The sequence below is a fragment of the Anser brachyrhynchus genome (genome assembly GCF_964034855.1).
Source record: "Anser brachyrhynchus genome assembly, chromosome: 4".
In the NCBI taxonomy this organism is placed as follows: domain Eukaryota; kingdom Metazoa; phylum Chordata; class Aves; order Anseriformes; family Anatidae; genus Anser; species Anser brachyrhynchus.
In genome coordinates, this window is record NC_137698.1 from 63,427,488 (window position 1) to 63,453,306 (window position 25,819).

The window sequence follows — 25,819 nt, forward strand, 5'->3', positions numbered from 1 at the left end:
GAGCTCTTGAGCCCTACAGCCCAACTGCATTTAAAGGCTGTTTCTACTATGTTCCAAGGATAACCCAACAATTACAGAGGATAAACTTTATAGCTATAACCTCTTAGTGCATAGGGCCAGCTATGGTGGCTGACGGTATTTGTGGAGGCATAGCTTGTGTTAGCCCAAGAACACTTTCTCCACATAGCTAAAATAATTTCATCAAATATAGTAATCTAAATCAACAAAGGAGTTGTCACAGCTGTGACTGTATCTTATCACTGTCTCTGCTGATGTAACTGTGGTGGTTTAGAGGCGTGGAGCCGGGGCACTATCAGCACAGCTTTGCCATCATATTTTTAGTGAGGAGAAGTTCTGCACGTGGACTGAACTCTCTGTCAATTCCCTTCCAGCTGAAATCCACTGAAATCAAAAATTGTGTTATGTATTTGCAGGATTGAAGTCTCTGTGGTGGGTTGACCCAACCAGCAACTAAGCACCTACCGCTACCAGTTTACTCTCCTCTCCACAGTGGGATGGGGAGAGAAATGGAGGAGCAAAAGGAAGTAAAATTTGAGGGGCTAGACAAGCACACTTTAGTCAAGGAAAGAAGAAAAGAAAACCACCAAGTAATGCAAAGACATTCACTCTCTACCTCTTTTATAGCATAGGATGACAGTATGCGGTATGGAATATCAGTGGGTCAGTTGGGGTCAGCTGCCCTGGCCGTGTCCTCTCCTGATTTCTTGTGCACCACCAGCCTCCTCGTGGTTGGGGGCAGAATGAGAAACAGATGAACCTTAATGCTGTGCAAGCATCTACTCAGTAGTAGCTACAACTGGTGTGTTATCAGCCTTGCTGTGGTCACAGATCTAAAGCACAGCACCACATGGGCTGCTACAAAAAATTACTTCCATCCCAGACAGACCCAGCACAGTCTCAAACACCATGAAGTCCCTGGTTTCCATTCCTGCTTTCCTTTTCGTGGAACAATTTCCTAGTTCCTGTTTTCTGTTCCACCACTATATTTAAAAGATGTACTTGAAATGAATGTTTATTCCTTATCAAGTGCTAGAAATGTCTTGTTGTACTTGGAACCAGTGCTAAAGACCACAAAATTACCAGGCACTGATAAGGGTTTATGCAATGTATTTTCTCAGTCAGAGTAAGTTCATCTATTATTCTCCCTCCACACACAAATAAACAAATCCTTTATTTCAACAAATATGTAAATAAAACTACTGATATTAATGAACTACAATGAAAGGGAGAAAACTATTCAATATTATTGTATATTGTAAATAATACTTTATATTATATATACATTTGTGTATATGCACACGTGTATTTACCGATACAGCTTACTTTATTCAGAGAACAGCTTAAAGCTTTATGGAAGGGATCTAGAGAGCAGCCAAAGCCCGGAGCTATCGCTGATAGCAAAAGTACGCTATTGAAAGCCCAGCTGTTCTGACCAGGGCTGTGTTAGAGAAAAACTGGGAAGGAAGTCCAAGTCACTTTGATTTCTCGAAGTGAGTGCTAGAAAAGATAATTGCTCCAGCTTGCTTGAAAACAAACAAACAAACAAAAACCCACTGTCGATTGTATCAGTTCAGATCAGAGATGGTTTATAGAAGCCTAAAGACGACCTTGAAAAAGTGGTCAGCAGCTAGGAAAGACTGTCTTTCTAATGTACCATGTCCTGGCTTGTACATACTCTAACTCCCTTCACGTTCATTCTGTATCATGCTGCAAGCACGCCGAGGCGCAGGTGAATTTCACTGCTGATCTGGTGAATATTTGAAATGTTCCAAACCACACTGCAGCCCTCACCTGATCTTGGTTCACTTCACCTGTGCAGGATCGATTAACAGCTTTGCTGCCTGCAAAGAAAGCAATTCAGTGGAGACTGCTGTGTATACCAGAGAAAAAAACAAAACTAAAACAAGTGCTTAATTCAAATGCCAAGGACTAAGAAAAAATGTTACTTTTACAAGTGGGTGGATTACAACTAGAAGAGGTTGACTCTCATTTCTAACCCATGCCTTCCTTTAGCAACGCCACCAGCATTGCCGTTGCCTTAGTGCAAAGGCTTTTTCTGGCCATTCAGTTGGATAATATTTTCCTGCAATGCTTTAAAGAGAGATCAGGATTCATGACAGCTGAAAGAACTTTTTTGGTTGTTGGAATGTTAAATTCAGCGCTTATGGTAAGCAGAACTGCTCATAAAACAGTCCCTTGTGTCCCAATGAGACCTGTGTGATGAATTCATCTGAGTCCAGTTCTTCCTTCTTGTTGACGTGCATGGCTCACCATTACCCTGAGTAGACTCCAGTCTGCTGGCAGACAGTAATTTACAATGGCATCTTTTTATTATTTTACTCATTTTATGGTTCTTAAGAGAATACTCCTTTGTCTGATTGTATCTCTGAAGCTGTTTTGGTCAGACAGAAAGGCTCTTGCATTGCTCTAAGCTATAAAAATCTTACTAGACAAAAGTTCACATGGCAAGCAGACAATAGTTGTTTTCCCTGGCTGCCAAGACAGCTTGAGTGTGCCCTGAATATGGTGAACCAATGCTAACAAATCAAGGAGCCAGCTCACTCAAATAAAACCACAGAGAATTGTATGATTGTGCCTAGAGAATCCTTAGCCATGATTGAGATAATGGAAGTGTTAACTTCCATTAGAGCCAAAATTAAACAAAAGTATGTAAAATTCAGTGTTTGAGGTTAAGTTCTTTCTGACTTTGGGAAAATCAGTATGAAGAACACCTTTCTATATAATATCCCTCCATTTTATATGATAATTTTTCTATTTTTTCTTTATCTAGTATAGCCTTTGTATTCTTTTAAAACTTTCTGTTGTTGTAGTAAAGGACATTTAAATTCTCTGATTATCTCAGATTAAGAGAGAGCAGCCTAAGAACTCCAGGATCTGTATCTATCTAATGCTATCTCTTCTTTGGTGACCCTGTAGCATTATCAGATGCAAATAAACAGGGATCTGCTTATTTGGGGATATGTTTTTCACTAACCCTTGTATAGTAGCAATTATCTTTATTAAAGAGTACTTAACAAATGCGTAGATGAGAGTAGTTATGTTAGCTAGTAATGGCAATTATTTATATCTTTTTTTTTTTGTCTTTGAGTTGTTTCAAAATGAAGGCAAACTTTCTTGAAGTTTGGTTCAACATACTTTCACAGTAAAATAAGGGAGAGCAAGCATCTCAGCTTTTACTATCCTTGTTTGAATTTGGGCAGCCTCCTCCTGCTAAAAAAAAAAAAGTGAATCCCATTTGGCAGCAAACCATTCCATCCCCGGTGTGCATGTGGTCCTCAGAATTTTCCTCCATTCTAATGAAATAGCACAAATTTCCTCATCATCTCAAAAGCACATTCCTAACAGCCATGCTCCATCTTTGGCTTCGCTTTCCTCAGGTTCATCCAAACCATTTATATTTTTTCGAAACAGCTACCCTAACCTAAGAAATAAAGTGATTCTCTCTGGATATGAAAACAACCTGACCCTTCTCTCACCTCACTTGAGTGACCAGCACTGGTGGCCAGGGGTGATCTGGGAGCCCATGAGGGCCAGGCTGAAGAGAACCTGCACCTTGGCAGTAATGAATTTCAGCATATTTTAATCAAAATCTTGCCAAGATAATGCGGCAAGTAAACAAAGACTAACCCTGTTTAAAATGGCAATGGGAACCTTTGCGTGAATGTATGTTGTGCTGTTTTGCTGTAAAAGAACTTTGCCTTTAGTGTTGCAAGGTGCTCTGCTTTTATTGTCTTATAATTATTATACAACTCTCATACAGTTTCTGCTGTTCTGTCAGCAACTTAAAGCTAACATTTGTTTGAATCACCTAGGTTTTGTTTATTCCTTATTTGGGTTTTATGATATTAGTTTTCACCAGGATGCTCTTCTTCCGATTAAGTTTTTAGTTTGGGCCAGTTTGTGAAATAATTGGACACTGTTGTAGTTGCAACAAAGAGTGAATCTAAGCCTTTTTATATAGTTATTTTACTAATATGAATTTAACTGTAGGTGAGAAGTGGCTGAAAATTATTGTTAGCTGATGAGTTTTTTTCTGCCCCCTTTCAAATAGTTATGCCTCCATATGAACAGATCTCAAAGCACTGAAGCTGCCACTGTGTTTGTGATGAACTAGCATCTTCCAGAGGTGTGCCAACAGGCTGTGGATTATTCTGACCTGTTGGGCATGGACGGTGAGATGCAAAAAGTCTGGCATTGATGCCACTGCCTATGTGACAATTTTCTTGCTGCTATGTAAAGGGACTTCAGTGTTTAGGGCTGCTGTCTTCCTGTCTTTTGTAGATACTACATTCACAGAATGAAAAAGGAAGTAAAGTTATACCTGATTTTTTTTTTTTTTTTAGCTGGGAATGGAAGTGAGGAACCGGAGAGCAACCCAACCATCACGCTAAATGGGATATTGCACTTGGAGGTATGGGTATGGTTGTCATGTTTGTTAACATACTGAGTCTTTCAGCAGATATTTTCAGCAAAATGGTGTACCCCTACAGGCTGTGAATGATTAAAAGTCATTAATAAACCATGCAGGAATAGACTAGTCTGTTTTAATTATAGTAAGAATTGCATGTTCATAACGTGTGTGCCTATACACTGAAAGTGTCTGATTGACATGCATTAATGGTGTTCCTTTACTCAAAGGGAAAACCTTGAATGCTAGTCACATAAAAAATAAAATTAAATAATAATAAAATAATAATTAAAAAGAAAAAAAACAACACTGAAAGCTTACTGCACCTTACCATCATCCACATGGTCAGGCTGGTAATTTTTAAAAGAACTGTACCCTGTAGAGTGCTTCATGTCATTCTTTCTTCAGGTCATGCAGCAAAAATATATTCACTTCTAGTGTATATTTAAAAGCATGAAGTGAGGTTTATAATACACATGCCTGATCCCATCCTTTTAACAAAGTTTGCGACGTACTGCAGAGAACTGCTGTGGGGCACATTGTGCCAGGTGACACAGTTTTCAAGGAAGCCTGTGCGCTAAAAGGAAAGTTGTGACAAAAGGATTGATCCTTCAGATGTCCCTTGAGCACCGTTAAAATAAATTATTCCTTTTATATCCTTGGAACATTACCTGGTGCCGTGAGTCACTCTCCATCACCAGAATTGCTTGAATGCCACAGAACCGTACTCACAGGCATTAATTTGAAGTGTAAGCAACTGTTCCCTTGCTGAATCTATTTTAATTCATTCTGCCTGAGCATTTGCATGGAGAACGACATCCTAGTACCTACATGTGTGACTGGCAAATAGCTAATATTCTGTATTAGGTATATGTAATACTTCTAAATATATGTAATATGTGTAGCTGTATTTGCACATGGTCAAGGGAATTCATCGACTGTTTACCGTTTGTAAGCAACCTTTTATTCTGTGGGGAAAAGTGTCTCTGTATGAGCAGTAGCCTCACAATGTTACACAGATGATACCACAAGCAAATTGCACTTTGCAATTAATGCACCAGTGCAAATAACAAATGGTTTAAGCAATAACAATTTCTTATGTAAGACGTGTATTTATTTGTGGATAATACATGAGCAGCGTTAGGACTAAATAGCAAATACTGTGCGTCTTCCAAGCCTATGAATCACAATCAGGAATACAGATAAAACCTCCTCTTTGCTTGAACAGCAGAAAGACACCAGCTAGATTTAATCCTATCAGTTCTAATGAAAATAAAATGCTGATTAACTGCCCCGAGTTTTAGTCAAAAAGGCAGCAGGGATACAAGTGGTTTAAGATTCTTCAATATAAAACTCACATTGGGATTTCAGCATTCACGTTTGTAGTTTTCAGTTACTGCTTTTATTTCCTAGTATTGCCAAATGTTTTATGTGCCTGTCTTTTGATTTTAATAAGTAAACAGGTACCCATAAATCTGATCTTGGCAAATTAGCTGTTCAGAGTTGCCATATGTTGCATGGGTCGAGCAGTTTTTCAGTTATTAGTCTGCACCGTTTGTTCCGTGGCAGAACTGTGCTTGCAGTTTGCAAGCAAACAGCATTTCAGCTCAGCAGAGGGCAAGACGAAGGCATACTTTAAAATGTGCATGAATGAAAGAAAAAAAAAAACTTTTGTTGAAAATCATGTTACAAACAAGTTCTGTAGCAGGTTTTTTTATTGTTGTTGTTGACAGTTAGGTGCTGATTAAGCGTAATTAATTAGGAAATGAAAATCCTACTTTAATTTTGTGTACTTTCTTTTCCTGATGAAAGCTGAGGAAATCAAATATTCTGATCACCTGAAAGTGGTGATGAGGCAGCTCCCAGGAGGATAACTGGGGCGAAGTGTGAATAGATACTACATGGTCACGTAAGTTAAAGCAACCATAAAACATCAGTCCATGCCTAATTTAAAAAGTAAAGAGCGATATTCTGGGGACGTATCAATGAAACTGGAGGGTATCCAGGCCAGCCTCCATAGAATGAGGCTACATTTCATGCCCCACAATAAGTAAATCTTCTTTTACTGGGATTTTGAAATCATCTAAGCAGGTTAGGCAAGAGGTCCATCTGGCCAGAACAGATCATCTCAAAGATGTAATCGCCCGTATCAACAAGCACTTGGCTGCGGAATTCTCTGAAGACATTTCTACATTCTGGAGACAGGAGGAGCAAACGTGTCCAGAATGCCATGACCTCAGGAAGGGAATATTAAAGCAGCAGAAAGGCAAATCTGCCTCTGCCCAGCCTTTTCTCTCCCCGTCTTCCCCATTATTTATGAAGCAGGAAGACTACCTTGATACGTCCCATCAACAATGGGTCAGCTAACAGGGATTGACAATTCGGCTAGGCAAAAACTGTCAAAATAGGCAGTTCTCAAAGTGATGAGTGGTGGAGGGCTTCAGTATTTTCAATACATTGTGATTAGTTTCTCCAGTAAACTATTTTATGAATATCAGAAAAAAAAAATATTGTAACTTCATCTACAAGATTAAACATCATATTTCCTTTCTAGGTAAGGAACATCTGGTGGACAGGCATCTCCTGATAGACATCTCAAAGAAAGCCTGTGGCAGAGCCAGAGTAGGAAAGCATAATTCCTTATTATAAGCCTTGTACTTGGTCCCAGTGCCTGTGCTTCCTTACATACTTCTTTGTAACCTTCTTCTCCTCTGTCTATAGAAGTTGTTTAGCCAAAGTAGATTCAGACAACGTCTTTAGATACATCCTAATTATTCCATTGCTCTTAAGGACAAAGGTGGGCAATATCTTTGGAAGAAACGGAAAGAGTATTTCCAGTCTAGATTACATTTTGGTTCCAGGTTTGGATTTCCAGGTTCTCTTGAAGGGAGAAAGAGAAATGAAGGAAGGAGAGGCTGGAGGCAGAGATTAGAAACAAAGAAACTAGAAAGAAGTTAAAAACTGAGGCCATATCTGTCATGTCAGATCATTCAAAGAAATGGATTTGCTGATAAGGGTGTAGAGATTGCACGCTTCAGAGATTAATGTCTTATTGGTTTGTTTTGTGGTTTTATTTTTGGTGGTATGCCCAAACCAACTCCCGAATCTGTCACCCAAAAATCAATTTATAGTATGCTTACACAAGGCAATGGAGCATGATAAAGACATACCTGAATGAGTGCCAGAACCTGAGGTAGTGTATGTAGCCACTTTGGCTTGACACTGTCCCCAGGTAATTAGCCCTGATGAGAGGCTCATTAGTTTGGGCACATGGCCACACTAATGCAGCTGTACTGTTTGATGACCCAAGCTAAAGCCTGCAGACACCACTGTGCATGCTGTGTGGTGTCAGTTTGGGATTCCTGAGCAGGACAGTCCAACCCTGTCTTCTCTCCTACATTATCTTTGTTCTCTGATTCCCATCCAATCTGGCTCGCTGTTAAACATCTTCTGATCCCTGAGTCACCCCTGCCCCTATTCATTAGCCCTTGGCAGTGCTAATCACAAATCTTCCACATTTGTGGAGTTTGCAAATAGTTTCATACCAACTCATGCCAGTCAAAGGTGCACAAGGCAGGCCCAGTGCCTCAACCTGATGAGAAGCATCCCAGCGAGCTGAACATATACAGAGGGCTCAGCAGATAGTTGTGGCACAAAGGTATTCAAGTATTCACCCTTAGTATTTCAAATATATGAATCCTCTTCCCCACTTTTCTGTCACTCACACATTGCAGAACTACTAATTTTCTTCTTTTTTTGGCTTCTGACTTTTTTTTTTTATATTATTATTTTTTTTACAGAATATGAACAGTCTCCTCATCACCTGCCCAGCCCAGACAATGCATTCCCTATAGCTTAGTCCCTTTGTCTCATTCCATTTGTACCCTATGGGAGAGTTGAAGAGGAAGACTTGCTTGTCTTACACCAGTTTCTACTTTCACCTCTTCTGGCACCCCCTTTTAGTCCTGGAACTATTTCCACAGCACACCTAACAAGTGTCATACTTACTTTTCCCCAGTAAAACCTGAAGCATCCTAGCTATAAAGGCACTAGCTACTCTACCCATTCTTTAAGGGAAGCCAGTTCCCAGCTCTGAATGCATATTTATAGGCATTTGTATATTTGCCTGATGTTTGCTTTTTCACTGTCATATTCATTTTCAAATTAATATATTAGACATGATCCAGTAATGAAATTTCATTGATAACCCATTTCTTTACATACAGAAATGCTGGCAGAGAGAGAAGCGTGAGGATCAGTGCTGTGCAGTTGGTCCCGGCTCTCGGACCCCGTAACAGTCACTGCGGGAGCCTGAATCAGTTTCTGAACTTTATGCTTACGACCATCTCACTATGATGAACACTGTCCTTAATGCAGAATAGTTACTTATTTTAAAATGTTCCCCAATACGTTGTGTGTGTGTGACAGTAGGTAATGAAATGTTCTAAAAGCCACTTCAAAGTGCTTTGTGGAATGATTTTCATTTTGCAAAGACTCACTGAACACTGCTACCCAAATTCTGCTAAGCACAGTGGAAGGGCAACTTGTTGAGGGTATGGCAGGATACATCTCTCAATGCCTGGGAAAAGCTTTTTTAGAGAAGCTCATGATCTAATAAAGTTCTTATCATTGTGCATGAAAAGGGAAGGACTTGGCTAAAGTAACATCTAATTTACGCAAACACACCTTGTCACCCCACCATAGCTGATTTTTGTGTGTGCTGAGAATGAGAACTGGCATTTTTCCAAGGAGGTGTGTCAGAGGTAAAGGAACAAGGCACTGAAGTATCCTATTGTGTTGTAATAGTCTTGCTGGAGACCTGAAGGTGTGTCTCTGCCTTTATAAATACCACACTGCTTTTACAAGTAGCTCCAATCCTTCTGAGAGAGACAGGTTGCATCTTGAGTTATATTCGGATAGCTCCACGTCCTGTGCAAGGTATGTCTTTTAGTTATCTTGCTTTTGCTGTGTTCCACTTATAACAGAAACATATTGTCGTGTCAGTATTTATATTAATCTTATTAGCTGCCATATTTCCAATAGAACTGTAAATACCATATTTTATACAGTGAAAATCTCTGTATGTAGAATATAGCATGAACCAAGTCAGGTAGGAACTATGCAAAAACGGGAGCTGCTCCTATACTGCTGCCTATGTGTTCTAGATTAATACACATATGTAACTAAAGATATTTGCAGAGTTGAATGTTAAAATAGGTTCCTTCTAACATGCCTGCACAAGGATTTCTGCTTTCTAACATTGTTACAGAAATGTCTATGATGGAAACATCTGAACAGTACATTTAGAGATCTAATCCACTAAATGTGGCATTTAAACCCTCTCCTATTATGGTATGCTCTGCCAGAGCTTTGATCCTGACAACAGCTTCATAAAGAGAAACACCTACAGAAATAAATATACTCTGTGCATGGTAGCTTTAGATACAGCCAAGTACACTGCAGGTGCTTTCAAAAGTAAAAAGTAATTCTGTTTGTTTAATAGTCAAGGCAGTAAAGAACGCAGCTGTAGTTGCTTCTTTGGTGTATGAAAAAGCTACTTTTTTCTTTTTCAATAAAAAACTTAAATGCTGGCATAACTAGTGAATTAAGTTAATTTGCAGGATGCCTAGGAAATAATTATGCTCAAATTAAAACACAAGGTTTCCTTTCTATTTGGCACATTTTTGAAGAAAAGCCAGAGGTTGGAGTCAAAATCATTTATGTGACATTCACAAAATGGGAGATCATGGGCACAACAGCTGCTTTATATGGTATAACTTAAGATCTGAGACTGACAAGTCCCCTGGTCAGATTTGTTCTGTGTCTGCAGGAGGGAGTTTAATCAGGGTACCTCAGTCACTGGGTAGGGGCATGTCCTGGGAAAGAGTCTCTTCTGTTCCACACTGCTTAGGTAATCAAGTAATTGGATCAGAAGGACATACTCCACAGCCAGCTATGTTTCCCAAGAAAAATATATAATTGTTCTAGAAACCAAGCATTAGCACATGAAGGACAGAGGATCTTGCCAGTAACATCATTTTCATAGGTATCAAGGAGCCGTGCAATAGCAGGTCTGAAATACTGCATCTGTCACACGGAGTCCAGTATGAAGCGAAAATATTTTAATACATGTATGTTTTTCTATTTTGAAGGCAGATAACAAGCAAGACAGAAACCATGAGAATCAAAAACTTTGGACTTCTTTGTGTGTTGATTCTGGTCTCCCAGATGCTACTAACCAGCTGTGAAAGACAGAAGGAAAGAAAAAAAGGAAGACAAGGCATAGAAAACGGTGGAAAAAAACAAACTGAATCAAACCAAGAGAAAGAAAAAGGGCGGAAGCCAAAAGGAGGAAAAGCATCTCCTAAAGGCAAATTTAAAACCAAAGAAAATGCTGAGTGCACCTGGGCAGTGACCAGCGTGGATGCTGCTACCATGCGAGTCGAGTGCACGAACGGCGACAGCAAGTTCTGGTGCGAGTTCTCTGGGGACCCTTCCACCTGTCCGCACTACGCAGCAAACCAGAAATCCTACTGGAAGCAGGTCTCCCGATCCTTAAAGAAGCAGAAGCAGATCTGTCAGGACCCCAGAAGCATCCTCAAATCCAAAGTGTGCAGGAAAGGCCCACAGAGTGCTCACCTCAAACTGACAAGCTCAAGCCTCCTGGCGTCAGTGGGTCCTGCGAAAGGGGATGCAACCCACCACAAAAAAGAAGTGGCACAGGTCCCAGCCGCTGCCTCTGAGCCTGGAAAACAGCTAGAGCACAGCTCCCAAGACTGTGTTGAAGACGTCGATTACATTGATCAGAAGAAGGTGGCTGAGGAATACTGTCCAGAAAGTCTGCTTTCCTTCTGCAACTTTTTTATAACAATGGTGCAAGACAAAAAATGCTGAGGACGTGTTTGCAAATCCCCGTGTCATGAAATTCTTGTCTCAGCTAAGCTACTGCAAACTCGTCCACATCTTACTCTTATGTTATATAGTGTATATAAGAAAAAAAAGTCATATAGCTGTATATTTATATATTTTTCTGATTTTGTTTTTACACAGCAGACTACACTTGGCATAGTTGAAGATGTATAGACTTTATTTGCACACAGATTTCTACACAAGTGTTATCAATAGATGTTACGTACTCTGCACTGAGGTGTCTCAATAGTCTCTTTGCCCCTTTTTGAGCTGTGCTAGCCAAAGGGATGAATTCAGTGCTATGCACTTGTTTATGTACTATATACTTTTAACCTAAAATTATTAAGTAAAATAAACTTCAAAATGTATTCAAAATATTCTCTCACTCTCTGTATTTAACTAGATTTTTCCGTAAATGCTAAGCTTTTATCAAAGACTGACCATTCACAGGATCTAAGGAGTCTCACCTATAAAGCACTTTTAAAAAAGCTTCTGCAGCGTTGCAGAATTCAGCTTTCTCAGCCAGAGCATGCAACATTTTGATCTGAGGGAAATACATCATCATCACTTTTTCATCAATGTGATAATGACGGGCTGCAAGATTTCCAGATTTTCATAGTTTTACAAAGCTTCAGCTTTCCAATCTCATCAAAGGATGTCAGAAAACTTTGCAAACTTCAGTCCTCTCATTTCTCCTGTACTATGAAGCACATTTTACTCTTTTTAGGGTAGATAAACTGAGACACAGAGATAAAATGGCTTGTCCAAGCTTGTATGTATGTCCAGGACTGGACTCCTTCCTCAAGCAGCTAAAGCGCTTATGCTCAGTGCTGCCTGTGCTTTCTTTTGAAGTTCCATTGTCTGTTCTCTTTATGTACAGCCAACACCAATAAATACTTTTCCATGTGTTAGACTTCATCTGTATTAAAAAGAAAAAAAATAATCCAAACTCTGTAAGTAAGAATAGAGATTTTAGAAAATAATGACAACTGATCCTTAGTAATATTTGAAACTTCAGCTGGAAGAAACGTGATATGCAGGTTTTTATATGTTTAATATGCCTCACTTTTCCAGTGGCACTGGGCTAGGAAGGATGGTCTTCTGCCACAGTGATGCACCTGAAGAAACGTGAGCTTTCATGAAATACAATTTCCCTGATCATTTCTAGCAAATTGAAATAGTATTTCTGTCTCTTGAGAAAATATGGCCAGTTCCCTGCTGTAATTACCTCACTGCTGCCTCCTGAATTCACCTCAACCTTTTAAAGAATATTTGTATGATGGGTAGTCATGAGTAACTTTTTGTTTAAATCAAAATGTCCGGGGAGGACATTTTAATGTTACTCGGACTTGTTGCTGCAGTAATAGAGGCCCATGCCATTATTTAACATCAGTTAGTATTTTCTTTGCAACAAAAACTTAACTTAGCAAAAATATTTAAATTTAGGTGGGACTACTCAATAGGAGAGTAGAGGAAAGTGCTACTAAACACACAGCTTTTCATTTTTTAGCTTGCGGGTGGGGACCATACCTTCTTACACAGGGTTGAAATGGTTGTGGTGGGATCAGGAAGAAGGCATGGCACCGGCTTTGGCATTAGCCATAGGGTTTTAAAGAGAACTTCTGGTTTTCTGGAGGCTCACATAAGTATTTCATATGATATTCGTTTACATTTTTTTGCTAGTTAAGGTATAGCTAGTGGCAAGTCAATCTCTGACTAATGTCTTGAATGTAGGATGCTGCTATTACTCAGGCAAACTGTAGTCTCAGAAGCATTCAGCAGGGCCTTCTTATTGAATTTCCAGCTCCTGCACGCCCTGCGGTTACAGTAGGTATTGCCAGGCTATGCAGTGTAAGTTCTGTCAGACTGATGCCCACAGCAAAGCCAAATTCCAGTAAAGGGGCATTAGCACTAACTCCTGAGCAGGCTGGAAGACACAGCCAACCTGGTACCGAGCAGGGCAGAAACACAGCTATCGGTTTCTTATTAATGTAGATCTGTAGGTATGAGGTTTCAGCTTCTAGAGACCTTGTGTTTTGGCCTACACCACTTTGCATTGGGAGAATGTTGAGATAAGAAGGTCAGAAGTTGCAGAGGAAGGATGAGGAGCACACCTATGGCTCCAGCAATCATATGCTGTAGCAATTCATTATGAATATCTAACCTGATCTCCAGACACCTGTATAGTAGTCCCAGATCACAACCAGAGCACTAGACGAGGCTGGATAAAAAGGCTTAATTGTTCCAGGCGTTTTGGAAAATGCTGAATCCCAACTGCCATTAGCTGCTGTTACCCTCACGAGTATTACTGTGAGTAGTTGGTTGCCTGATGTGCGATCCGCCCCTCCGCACTGCCAGGAGGCACTGCTCTCCTCTCTGTGGCTGCTGGCCACCCTCGCACACGGAGCCAGTGACATATCCCAGAGCAAATTCCAGCCGGGGGTTCCAGAGCCGTGAGTCGCATCGCTGCGTGCGGGACTGTCAGCACCCGGAGCCATGTGTGGGACCTGCATTCTCTTCGCCAGCGATGCATTATATTTCTGCATCCGTGTCCTCTTGTTTTTTTTTTTTTTTTTTTTTTTTTTTTTTTTTTTCCTCAGGAATGACTTTTATCTCCATGCGTGCCTCTTCCCAGGAGGAAAATGCCCAATCTTAATATTTCCAGGGTGCATTTCAGCTGTGACGTATGGGGTTGTTCCAGCATCCTACATGGACAGTGTGGAGCAGCAGGGAAGACAGGAGAAAAAGGAGATTTTTGTGCACCCCTTTCTCTTGGAAAGTGGCCTAATGTGAGAGTGGACATATCAAAACTGTCTCAACCGAAGGACTGGATTTTTAAAATTCCATGTATATGTAGTTCTGGGTGTTCTTTAGAAGGGCACGTTTCAGAAGACCAAGGTATAAGAAAAGCATGGCTGCAGTCTAACTTCATGAGCAGCCTTTTCGGTGACTGCAGAGACCTATGCTAAGTGCATGTAAGCTTTCACAACACTTACCAAGCCTTGTGTTTCAGGCCTGCATCTACAAAGCAATCACTTGACAACAATTACCTGTGAGTGCTTTGTTCTGGGCTTTTACAGGGCCAGTTAGGTCAGTATAACGTTAGTGCTTCTAGAGGCAAGCAGGTCAGGATAAATAAAATATTTCTTGGTGTTCTTCATCTCAGGATCTGTGATCATTCTGAAGTTCATTGTTGAGCTCCGTTCTGTGCTTCTTAATGGCGGTATGGAGTTTTCTGACACCTTCTGTAGCAGCACAAATGAGAACACAGTGAAAGCAATGAACGGATTTAAATTATGTCTGTGCAGCCCGAGTCCTCTGAGCTACCGTATTCAACACTTGAGGATCTCTGCCCCCTGGAAAAATCAGCCTCATTTTACACATGGGGAAATGATGTATAGGAAGAGTGTGTGACCTCAATCTTCACGAGGAGAAAAGCTGAAATGGGAGGTTTTCAGGGGTCTTCAGAGTTCCAGTGGTCCCCTTCTCATTCTTCATGATTAGATCATTCTGGACAGGAACGACAAGAACAAATGTAATTGGCTTTGAAAGTATCCATATGTCTTCTAGGCATTTTAAAATTGTCAGAAGCATCTTTGGGAAAAATGTACCTTACTTTCTAGGTAATTTAGTTTGTTTCTCTAGAAAACCCTAGGTATTATAATGTGAATGTTTACTTGGAACAGATAGGGCTTTTAAAGATAGAAAACTCATTCTTGCTTCAGAGATAAAGAAACTTCAGGGAGTTCCCCTGTTTTTGCAACGTGGAATGCTAATACATTTGGTAATCCCTTTAGATTATGGATGATTTTTTAGGTGGACTCAAGCCCCACATACTCCTACAGATTCTCAAACTCTCACCAAACTTCAGAGAAACTAAAAACTGTTAAAAGAAGAAGAGAGAAAATTTTCAAAGTTAAACATTTTTGTGAAGTTAGTTGTTAGTGTATGACTCTAATCTAAAAAATTTTAGATGTAACTCTGTAGTCACTAGGAAGCGGGGAGATATTTTTAGTGCCTAACAAACAGCTCTGGCAATGTTCTGTAACTTAAGAATCTGTAAAATTTTGGCTCCTTTATTTTTAAAGTTTTTTATTCTTCTGTTATTTTCTATAGTATGGCTTCCACCCACTTCACGCACAATTTCATTTTAATGAGTTTCCGTTTCTTTTGCAACCTCCTTTATTCGTTTACCACGTTGGCAGCAGTACAGATTGCACATCTAATCTCTCGTGTTGCATGACTGCTCGTAGGAGAACAGAGCCCAGTGACTCAACCTTCCTGCTTCCAAGAGGGCCCTGCCCTCCTCTTTCCCCGAGGGGGCCAATGAGTACCTACCGCCTGATATCACCTCACCCGAATTTGGCCAACCGTTGCAGAGGCTGAATGTTCAGACATGACACATTTTACACGGCTGTGCTCAAGCCATGTAGACATAGTTGAACCTAGATAACAAATTCCACTCCCTTTTCCACCTTTACCTTATTTTTTTTTTCTGATGCTGCCCTGAGCAAGGCAGCTCGATACTTGTTGGTAGCTGCTGCACCTCCTCCATGCTTGTGCCTGGATTTTGTTCCATTTCCATATATTATATTGCGTGTTCCTCTAGGCTACCTCCAAGAGTGACACCAATTTGTTTAGCACGCTGGGGCTCGATCAAATGGGAAAACCCAGCTTTGAGGCCATTCCAGCCCAATCTCATCACCAGGGCAGTGGTACCCTCTCATCCCTTGCTGGAACACGCACGGCTCCTTGCCCACTAGCACCACAGATGGTCAAATAAATCCTACAGGTCCCAAGACCACCGTGTTTTAATGTATTTGAGCTTCTTTCAGCTCCCTCCCTTGAAAGAGCAGGGGAACTTTGAACTGAACTTGCAGTCATCACATCTCTTCAGAGAACCAAAGAGAAGTCAGAGTACAAGAACCCTGGCAGGGTTGCAGTTATCAGACACTGGACACATGGCGGTTTTAGAAGGACATTTTGGTCCTTCTTCCAAAGTTCCTTACTGATTCCACCTGAAATAGCTGTTTTAAGACAAAGAAGTGATAAGGAAGAAGTGGAAAAACTGTGAGGACTTCCCATGAGGCTGCAGCCACCTGGCTGCCTGAGTCGCTGATCATACCTGGCACCATGTAGAAATGATAACCTTAATTAACCTGAGGCTCCCAGGGACCATGGAAGTCTGACACTGATTTCCAGGCAACAAACAGACACATCAAAGGGACTTGGTTATATAATGAGAGGCTGAAACATGTCCAAAACTGCCTGTGAGCATGCACATATAAGCACTCGGTGGTGCTTCGTGTACGCCAGGGGAGGGGAGCGCTGCTCCTGTCAGCCAGAATGTTTGATGTTAAAATGGATCTTAAAATCCAGGAATTACAACATTATCTGTAACAGTAATGTATTCTGTATATCCATAATACGTGCACTAATTATATGTACTAAGTGTGCTTAGATAACAGGATATTTTTTAAATAACATGAGCTACCTTTGCATCTGTTGCCTAAAGGTGATGTGGTTTCCAGAGTCACTCCAGAGGTGGTGTGATTCCCTGGAAAACCCTGGACTGCTTTTTACTCCACAGCAGCTGAATCCCAACAGATACATGTGCTGTGGCAGCTCTGTTCCTATTCCTTGTTCCAAAGAGCCCTGTAAAGGACGGCTCCAGTTCTCTGCAGTGCAAGCTTCCAGGAATGTTGTGCTTTGTCTATTATGTCTCTAGACATGAGCATGGTCTTTGCTCCGTACATGTGGCAGCCTACAGACCTCAGTGTCCCGCAGCGAAGACTCCAGCTAAGTGTTGATCTCAGAGATTCTGAACGCCTCACTTACATGTGCAAGCACAGACGTGAGCTAAAGAGGCCAGTTTGTGGGCAGAGAAAAGCTGGGGCATCAGGGGATATTGGTTTGTGTATGACTTCAGATAAAGTTTTGTCTCAGAAACAATCCACGAGCTCGCTAGGGGTTGCGTGTGTTGCTGCAGATGGGGTGTTTGGGTTAAAAGAACCCCATTTGTGTTAACAATCAGGGTGCTGGCTCTACGGGGGTGTCTGAGCTCCCAGGTCACCGTCACTGTAAGAGGGAAGATGTTAGTTGATGGTGTCCTGGCCAGAGTCCAGCTAGGTAACTCCACTCTGCTGTCCAAACCCTTCTTAGAATTTCAGTCCAGTGCAGCTTTGGCAATATGCAGTGAGAGGCTCCGGGTCATGGAACTGGAGCAGTACGAATAGAAATGGCATATGTAAACTTGATGTGGTTTTTCAAACTAAAAATAAAGAAAATATGTGTACAAAAGAAATGCTAAGAAATGATCACATGAGATTCTGTAGGAGTGATGCTTAGTGATGAATAAAATTATAATTCACAGAGAAAAAAAAAAGATTGAATGGTAATTTATGTCTATTTTGATTTCAGCATACTACCGTACTTTATTCACAGTATAGTGGACAGTCACAAAAAAAAAATCCCGTAAGTAAAAGAAAGAAAAAAAAAGACGACCTATTTTAGACAATAATTTGATTATCAGAAGTAAACCAAAATGCTGTCATGATTTTAAAAATAATTCTCAGACTTTGAGTATGTAGTTTTTCCTTATCCAGCTGGAGTATGTTTCCAAGAAAAGTTCTAGGGGAGTTTCCCTTTCCAAATGCTGGCAAAGTTTAGCTGGATGCCACTGCTATCAAATGTAATATTTCTTTCTTGACTTTATGAGCCTACCCCATATCTTCATTCAAGTAGCAACTAGTTTTACAGGCCTTTGTGGGAATGAAAGAACCAAAGAAGACCTGTCATAAACCAAGATCGCTCCAGAATAACAGCACATGAATTCATGTCTCTTTCTTCTCTAAGAAGAACACATGAAATATGCTAGGAGCATATGGAAAAAGAAAAATCATATTAGAGCAGGTTTAGTTAGGGTCGGTGAGTCATTACAAGCTCCTGAGCTAACAGGTGCTTATTAGCTTTTTGAGCCTTTCTCCCTAAAAAAAGATTGTAGACAATCTTTTTTCCTAATTTTTCAGTACCTATTATTGCAGTACTGAGGTTACCTTAATGCTTGGATTTAGGTTTTTAGTAGGAGATGATGATACAGGATCATGCTTGCACGGCTCTTCTGAATTTGCCCCCTGCTTGCACCTGTAGTTTAGTTCTGGCAAGGGTATAGCTGACATTTCCAGTACTTAGTATATTGTCTTCAGTCTTTGGAAGCAGCACAAGATTTACTTAGATGAAAACTGACTCACCTTCCTATGGAGCACCAGTATCCATATAACCCTTCCTATCTCTAGCCAAATGAATGTTGAATTTGGCTTCTCCTTTGCATTTGAAAACATTCTACTGTTATTCCATGAGACTCCCTGTGTTTTACTTTTTGTTCACTCATTTACATAAAAACACTGCTTTTGGGGATGTGTGTCAGTATTAATGGAGCTCCTCTGGGCTTATGTAAGTACTACCTAGAAGTAAATTTGGCTAATAGCCTGTCATTAGGATTAATTTTACTCTTTGAAATAGCTACTGTAATTTATTACTGACCAGTAAGTCAGAGGTGCCCAAATAATTAACTGTTTCCAAAAAGAAGTAATCGAACAACTGAAAACAGGACCAAAGGAGAAAGTAACAAAGGTCCAAGTGAAGACTGCCAATAGCTCTCTCCTAAAGAGTCATATCTTTTCGGTTTCTTCATGAATAGAAGACGCAGGTGCCCCATGAGCTCAGCAAACACTTCAGGCAGTATGACCTGATGGGTAAGGAAGTTCTTCAGTTCCCAAAAACATGCAGCTCTGGTTTCTTCATGGCTGTGGGCAGCATACCGAACAGTACGTCCAGGCAATAAATCTTTCACTTTGACAATGGGATATCAAATGATGATAGTGTTGGATCACAGCTTTCTCCTTATGTTTGACTGAAATATCTGGTTTGAAAGGATTGATAGTTTTTGCAGTACATAATATTGACTTCCTAATGTTCGCTTGTTAGCTATTTGTGTGACAAAACAAGTTGCTCTCAGGTTTTTCATCAAGGGAGCTTGTGGAATTAATTCAGAATAGTATTTGTACAGTTGCTAGATTTGTTCTGCTCAGATAAATACCAAGCTGCTACTTTTTTTTTTCTTTCTTTTTTTTTTTTTTCCTGGCAGTAGATATGTCAGGAAATTTTAGAGAATGTTACAGGTTATGAATTCAAACAGCAAGATGAGAGGAGAAAGACAAAATGAAGGGTACAATAGAAGCTTCCCTTCTGCTCAAGTTTGGATAATTGGAACAATCTGGGGGCTTTTTGGGGAAAAAAGGTAGACTCGGTAGAATTGACCAATATCCCCCTTTTATGTCTTTTGATTATGAAATTACAACTTCTGAGAAAGCTGATTCTGCCATGTATGACAGGAAGATTTGCCTCTTAGAAGATGTTACACAAAAATCAGCAGCATTTCATACATCTGCAGAATGCTAGCCAGGTGCTGTAATTAAACCATTTTCTGCACTACTGCCATCAGTCAAAGTCAGCAGAAAGCAAAAGAAACAATGAAATATCAAAGACTTTCATTCATGCAGAGAGAAATTCACCTCTGTGCAGGAAAACAACAGAAGGCCCAGCTCAATAAGCCGACCTTAACACCTTCAAAATGATTCAAAACTTCTTTTGCCTGGGCATTCTGTTCTGCAGGCCACTGAAAGGCTGGTCTGGATAGTTTACTTTAAGCCTGAAGCACAGAAATACCCAAAACCAAGTCAGGTAGATGAGAACTCAAACTCTGTGTAGACATGAAAATTCATGACTAGCAACGTTCAATAATCAATGAAGAAAAATAAATGTACTGAGGTGTACAAGCAGAAGAAATGACAGACATTTATTTCCTGCTGGCAATCTTCTACTTTTCCAAGTGCAAGAGTCAAGATGCATATACATATGTGTGTGTATGCAGGAGTGCATGTGCGTGTAGACAGATTCTGAGGGAAAAATCACACAATTTAAGTATTTACAGTGTTGCGATTCTTGTAAAAATGAAATCTCAGGAGACTTTTACTCAGAAGATAGATTTTTTCTGGTTTTAATATCTGCAGGGTTCAGAAGGTAGACTTCATGTTTTTGGGGAACAGAGGGCAGAGCCAATCAATGAATGGCTACCTTCATATTACCGAGATTATTTCTGTTTTCCATATAGGAGAACAGAGTCAGAAGACTGAAATAACTTACCTAAGACCATATATCAACACAGCATATTTGTAGGTTAAATCTGTTCCAATTCTGAGGGCATTCAATTTTTTGGACTTACATTAAGTATTAACTTGGCTCCAGAATTTACTGTTTGAGTGTTCATTTCTTTGGGTCACAGTGGAATTGCACTTGGGAACATCATGAAGCCAATTGACCAGGAGCAATCAATTTCACTGCAGCTTCTGATTTGCCTGTCTGAACGTAACAGTGCTCTCCTTGTACACCCTTCAAGATTTCCACCAGCACCTACGCTATTCAATAGCTGAAAATGTCAGCAGTTGTATTGGCCTCCCAGTTCCTCCAGAAGATAGAAGTGCTTATGTGGGTGTATGGCTGCACATGAGCAATATGAACAACCATAGAGTGGGAATCCAAACAGATCTAGATTCTGGAAGAACTCAGACCTAACGCAGAGTCAGTCTATAAAAGTAATCCAACAGCCCTATTAAAATTGTCAGTCCAGCGGACCATCCACTCTATTAATTAAATCCACCAAACAGCTTTAATTTACAAGCAAAAGAAATCAGCTTAAAATTCTTGGCAACTTAAAATCATAATGCAGGTTATGTAACCAAGACAAGTGAACAGAAATGTCTGAAAGAAGGCAATTTAAGATTAAATGCTCACATAAACCATATAAATCATGTAAAATAGTTGTGTGCCTAAAATTCCAAGCATATTTATTCTGGGTGGTATTGCGACTGGGATATGCAGTTATCATGGAGTGTTAGTCCCACTCTTGGGCTGGTTGTTCCTGGTTTTTGTTGATGATGGGAAGTTCTTAAAAGTGACATTCCCTTGCAGCCCAGAGCTCACACGGATTGTTGGCAGTGAGCAACAGTCTCATCCAGTGGCTCCTATTGTGTCACAATATCCTTCCTCGTTTATCTACAGAAAGAAACAGATTTCACTGTTTGCAGCAACACTTGAAATGTTTGTTTCCTATAGGCATGTTCCCACTAGTTTAAATGTTCTCGTTTCTGCAACCAGCAAGTAGTCATGTCCAATTGCAAGCTGCTGATCACAGTCACCTCAGATTACATCTACCAGTCGCAGGCATGCAGGAGGCTACAACATACCTCTTGTTTGCTAGAAACGCCTTTGGGACTAGACAACCTTGCGGTCCTGTTTTCTCTTCTGTATTTGGGATGATACCCATGGGAACAATGGAAACATTTTTTTTATTTTTATTTTTTTTAATTAGTTCTGAAACTAAGAGAATGTGAACTTGGCTTAGACCAATAATTTTGGCATACATACATGTACTCCCAAATATGCCTTTTCTCCTCAGAAGTCAACCAGTAGGGTCTAAAACTTGAACTCTGAACTCTGAATGTTATAAGAAAAGACATTTGTATAGAATCTGTGAGTCTTTGGATTTGGCCCATCAGCTGATGAGTTGAAAGTAGGTGAATTATGCTTCAGAGCTCTGATGGGGGAAGTGCAAGTGCTCCTTGTCATGTTGTTACCTGGCACTAAATCACCAAAGACATACTGCTGTTGCACAGGAAACCACAAATAATGGGCACAGTCTGAGCAGTGCATTGCAATGCAGACCATTCAGGGGCCTCAGAGGCTCCAGGCTAGAGCATTAAAAGAAATCTCCTTTTAATATCATTGTGGAAAAACAATTACCAGTGCTCCTCTTATTCCAAGTTGATTTATTGCATGTTGCATACACATCTGCCTGGCATCGAGCAGCACATATGAACAACGCTTTTCTTTACTCTTTCCAGAAACCAGGTTGCTTCACTGAACTTTGAGGAGACCTCCCACTGAGATGCTAGCCACCGCGTGAGTGAAGCCTGTTTGATGAAGGCATCATTGCTGGTGAGCTGCCAGGTAGGGAAAAGGGTTTGAAAAATATTCTTTTTCACCCACAAGGAAATTCATGGGCCTTCTTCGTGGTCAGCACCTCAAAATCTATGAACAATGGATGTAGCAGATGAAGCAAGCTGGCAATACAGGTCACCACTATGTGAACTTTTAAAATACACATGCATTGACTTCATTTTTCTGCACAATTCAAAAAGTTTCATGCCTTCTACAGCCACATATCATTCACTCCAGTCTGTATGTTGCACTACATCAATATTGTCCTTGTCATTCCTGTTGCTTTAGACTTCCAGCTGACACTGACAGCTGAGCAGGTCTGCACCATCCATCCTGCCTTAGAGACAAAACACCATACTCCACAAAAGCTCTCATAGGTGGAGGCACAGTCTCTTTGGTAATCCCTGTCACTGAACCTTCCTGGTGGCTCCTACTATAGGATGAATTCAGGTTAAATGCTGCATGAATAGGCCCACACTTAGCACAATGGTGTACAAATAATTGATTCAACCCCAAAAAATTGGAAAAAGGAAAGAGCAGTGATAATATAACAATAAGTTCAACCAGTGGTACCCACTGCTAGACATTTTGTTTAATGGCTATCCATATGGAGAGATGGATCAAGCATAGAATGGCGTAATTCGAACAGCCATGTCTGAGATTTCAGTTTAGTCAAAAGCCTACAATTATTCATTATTTATTCAATATATATAATCTGGTAATTAAGAAAGATGAAATGCCTCAGGATATATGAGGGACGTGTTTGACTGCATGTAACATACTACCTAAATCTTTGTAGTGCTTAACCGCAAGCAGCAGTAATAGAGTCCCCTGACAAGGAAAGTTATTGGCATTTTGGATCAGCAGTAGTAAGGCCTGGGACAGGAATTATGTGCAAAATACAGAGCAAACTGCTCCAACACGGGTCCCCCACAGGCAGCAGCTCCCCCCAGACCCCCTGCTCCTGCGTGGGCTCCTCTCCACGGGCTGCAGCTCCGGCCCGGGGCCTGCTCCTGCGGGGGCTCTCCATGGGCCGCAGCCTCCTCCAGGCCACATCCACCTGCTCCACCGGGGGCTCCTCCACGGGCTGCAGCGTGGAGATCTGCTCCGTGTGGGACCCATGGGCTGCAGGGGGACAGCCTGCTCCACCAGGGGCCTCTCCACAGGCCGCAGGGGAACTGCTGCTGTGTGCCTGGAGCACCTCCTGCCCTCCTGCTGCACTGACCTTGGGGGCTGCAGGGCTGGTTCTCACTCATGTCTCTCCCAGCTGCTGTGTCACATCAGCATTTTTTCCTTTTCTTAAAGGCAGAGGCACAAACAACATCGCTTATTGGCTCTGCTCTGGGCATCGGCGGATCCCTTTGGAGCTGGATGAAACCTGCCCTTATCTAACATGGGGCAGCTCCTGGACTCTTCTCACAGAAGCCACCCCTGCAGCCCCCGCTACCAAAACCTTGCCACATAAACCCAATACATAATTGTATCTAGAATAATAATTGTATTTATAATAATAAACTAGAAGAGCAATATGCATGGCCTTGCCTGAACTTCATCTCTTTTTCCATCAAGAAGTGCTGTCTTGGACTTCTCTGAGAACTTCATGCATTTACCTAGGATTCTGGACATCTAGTGGTTTGTACAGCGCAGGAAGAAAACAGCACACACATAGTACGTTAACAGATTCTGGACATACTGACCTCATTTCACATGCTGCCTGCACCCAGAGGCAAGTGCAGTAGCCCTGTTACAGGAAACGGAGCACTTAAAAGCCTGCAGCAGCTTTATGGTACTGTGAAACAAATGCTAATCTTATCCATGCTACTTGCAACACATGCATTTGATGTGTGCTGTTGTCTAAGGTGACATAGGTCACACATGGAGTTTCTGTTATTTCTGTGCTATTTCCACAAAGACTTACTCAAAACATACAAAATAGCCCCGTGCCTTACAAGCAGCACGTTGTCCACAGAACCTGCTGATGGTGATCCTGTCTACAGAAAATTAAAACGTTAAAGCTGAGGCTGACAGGTCAAATATCCAATGTTACTCACATTTCAGTATGACTGCCAGAAAATTACAAGTAGTATTGGCCAGTAAAAGAGCTTTTACCTGATGCTATCTCATGAATTTTATAGGCAAGAGCATCCCAAGAAGCACTGTTTTCTACAGGGGACAGCTGGTTCTGTTTCGGTTGGTAGCAAGAGCTTGTGGCTTTGCGGAGACCTGTTTTGAGTCAGTATATCCATGGCAGAGAAAACTAATTACAATAATATAAGATCTTTAGACCTTTAGCATGCTACTCTGTCACCCTATTTAATAATGCATGCACATTGCCAATAAATCTGAAACATTTCATTCAAGCACTGAATTTAGATTTAAATTCCCTGCATCTGCCAGTATGCTAAGCATCTCAGAAATGTGGCTCTTTGAAGGGCATTGACGGGTGCTGAAAGGGAAAGCAGTCAGAGAGGCTGGCTAATCCCACTCTGCTCTCCAGAAGCTTCCTTACTGCAGTTACGGACGCAGCGTCCACAGTGAAACCTTCCAGAGAGTACATTCTTTTCTCCAGGCATTGAACTCTTCTAAGGCTTACGTATTCTTGGGGGCAACCAAAAATCCTGACAATCACACCAAGAAGAAAAATTCACCATTGCCTACAACACATCATGTTTCTTCACTCCTCTTCCAGCTTTTTATTTCTGGGTCTCTGATGATGGATCTCCTGTTCAGCCCCTGGGTGACATTTTCCTGCAGTAGTTCCTCTTTTCCCTTCCTCAGGTCTGAGATGCTCAAGCGGGCCTAGGCAATGGCTGGTGCCCTCCTTCTCTGAGTACTCTTCCACTGCCAGAACTGCCCCTTGGAATGGTGTCCTACATGAATCCTAGAATGCCACGGACCGGGCACTGTCACTCTGCGAAGAGTGCTGCTCCATCCACGTGTGTGGGAGCTGTGCTGTTTCCTATTTGGTCAGGAACAACGCAATGCACCAGTACATACTGAGGGTCACGCAGCTGGAAAACAGCTTGGCAGAAAAGGACCTGAGGGGCCTGGTGGACATCATGTTGAACTAATGTTCCCTTGCCGCAAAGAAGGTTAATGATATCCTGGGCTGCATTAGGCCAAGTATCGCCAGCAGGTCAAGGGAGGTGATCCTGCCCCTCTACTCAGCATTGGTGGGCCTCACCTGGAGTGCTGGGTCCAGTTCTGGGCTCCCCAGTACAAGAGGGACCTGGAGCTGCTGGAGAAAATACAGTGAAGGGCCATGAGGATGATGATGGGACTGGAGCACCTCTCCTATGGGGAAAGCCTGAGAGAGCTGGGGATATTCAGCGTGGAGAAGATGAGACTCAGGGGGATCTCATCAAAGTCATTAAATACCTTCAGGGAGGGCGCAAAGAAGAT

At 41.3% G+C, this 25,819-nt stretch overlaps 1 protein-coding gene across 1 annotated transcript; it reads left to right on the plus strand.

The window, feature by feature from the left end:
• Positions 1 to 9,262: 9,262 nt before the first annotated feature.
• FGFBP1 (fibroblast growth factor binding protein 1) lies at positions 9,263 to 11,734 on the plus strand. Its single transcript, XM_080589944.1, has 2 exons — positions 9,263 to 9,388; positions 10,603 to 11,734. Exon 2 carries the CDS (start codon positions 10,628 to 10,630, stop codon positions 11,342 to 11,344), a length of 717 nt encoding a protein of 238 aa, XP_080446070.1. The 5' UTR covers positions 9,263 to 9,388; positions 10,603 to 10,627; the 3' UTR covers positions 11,345 to 11,734.
• Positions 11,735 to 25,819: the final 14,085 nt, after the last annotated feature.

Coding starts and splice junctions, on each gene's coding strand:
- FGFBP1 (XM_080589944.1), top strand. CDS start 10,628: ATGAGAATCAAAAACTTTGGACTTCTTTGTGTGTTGATTCTGGTCTCC.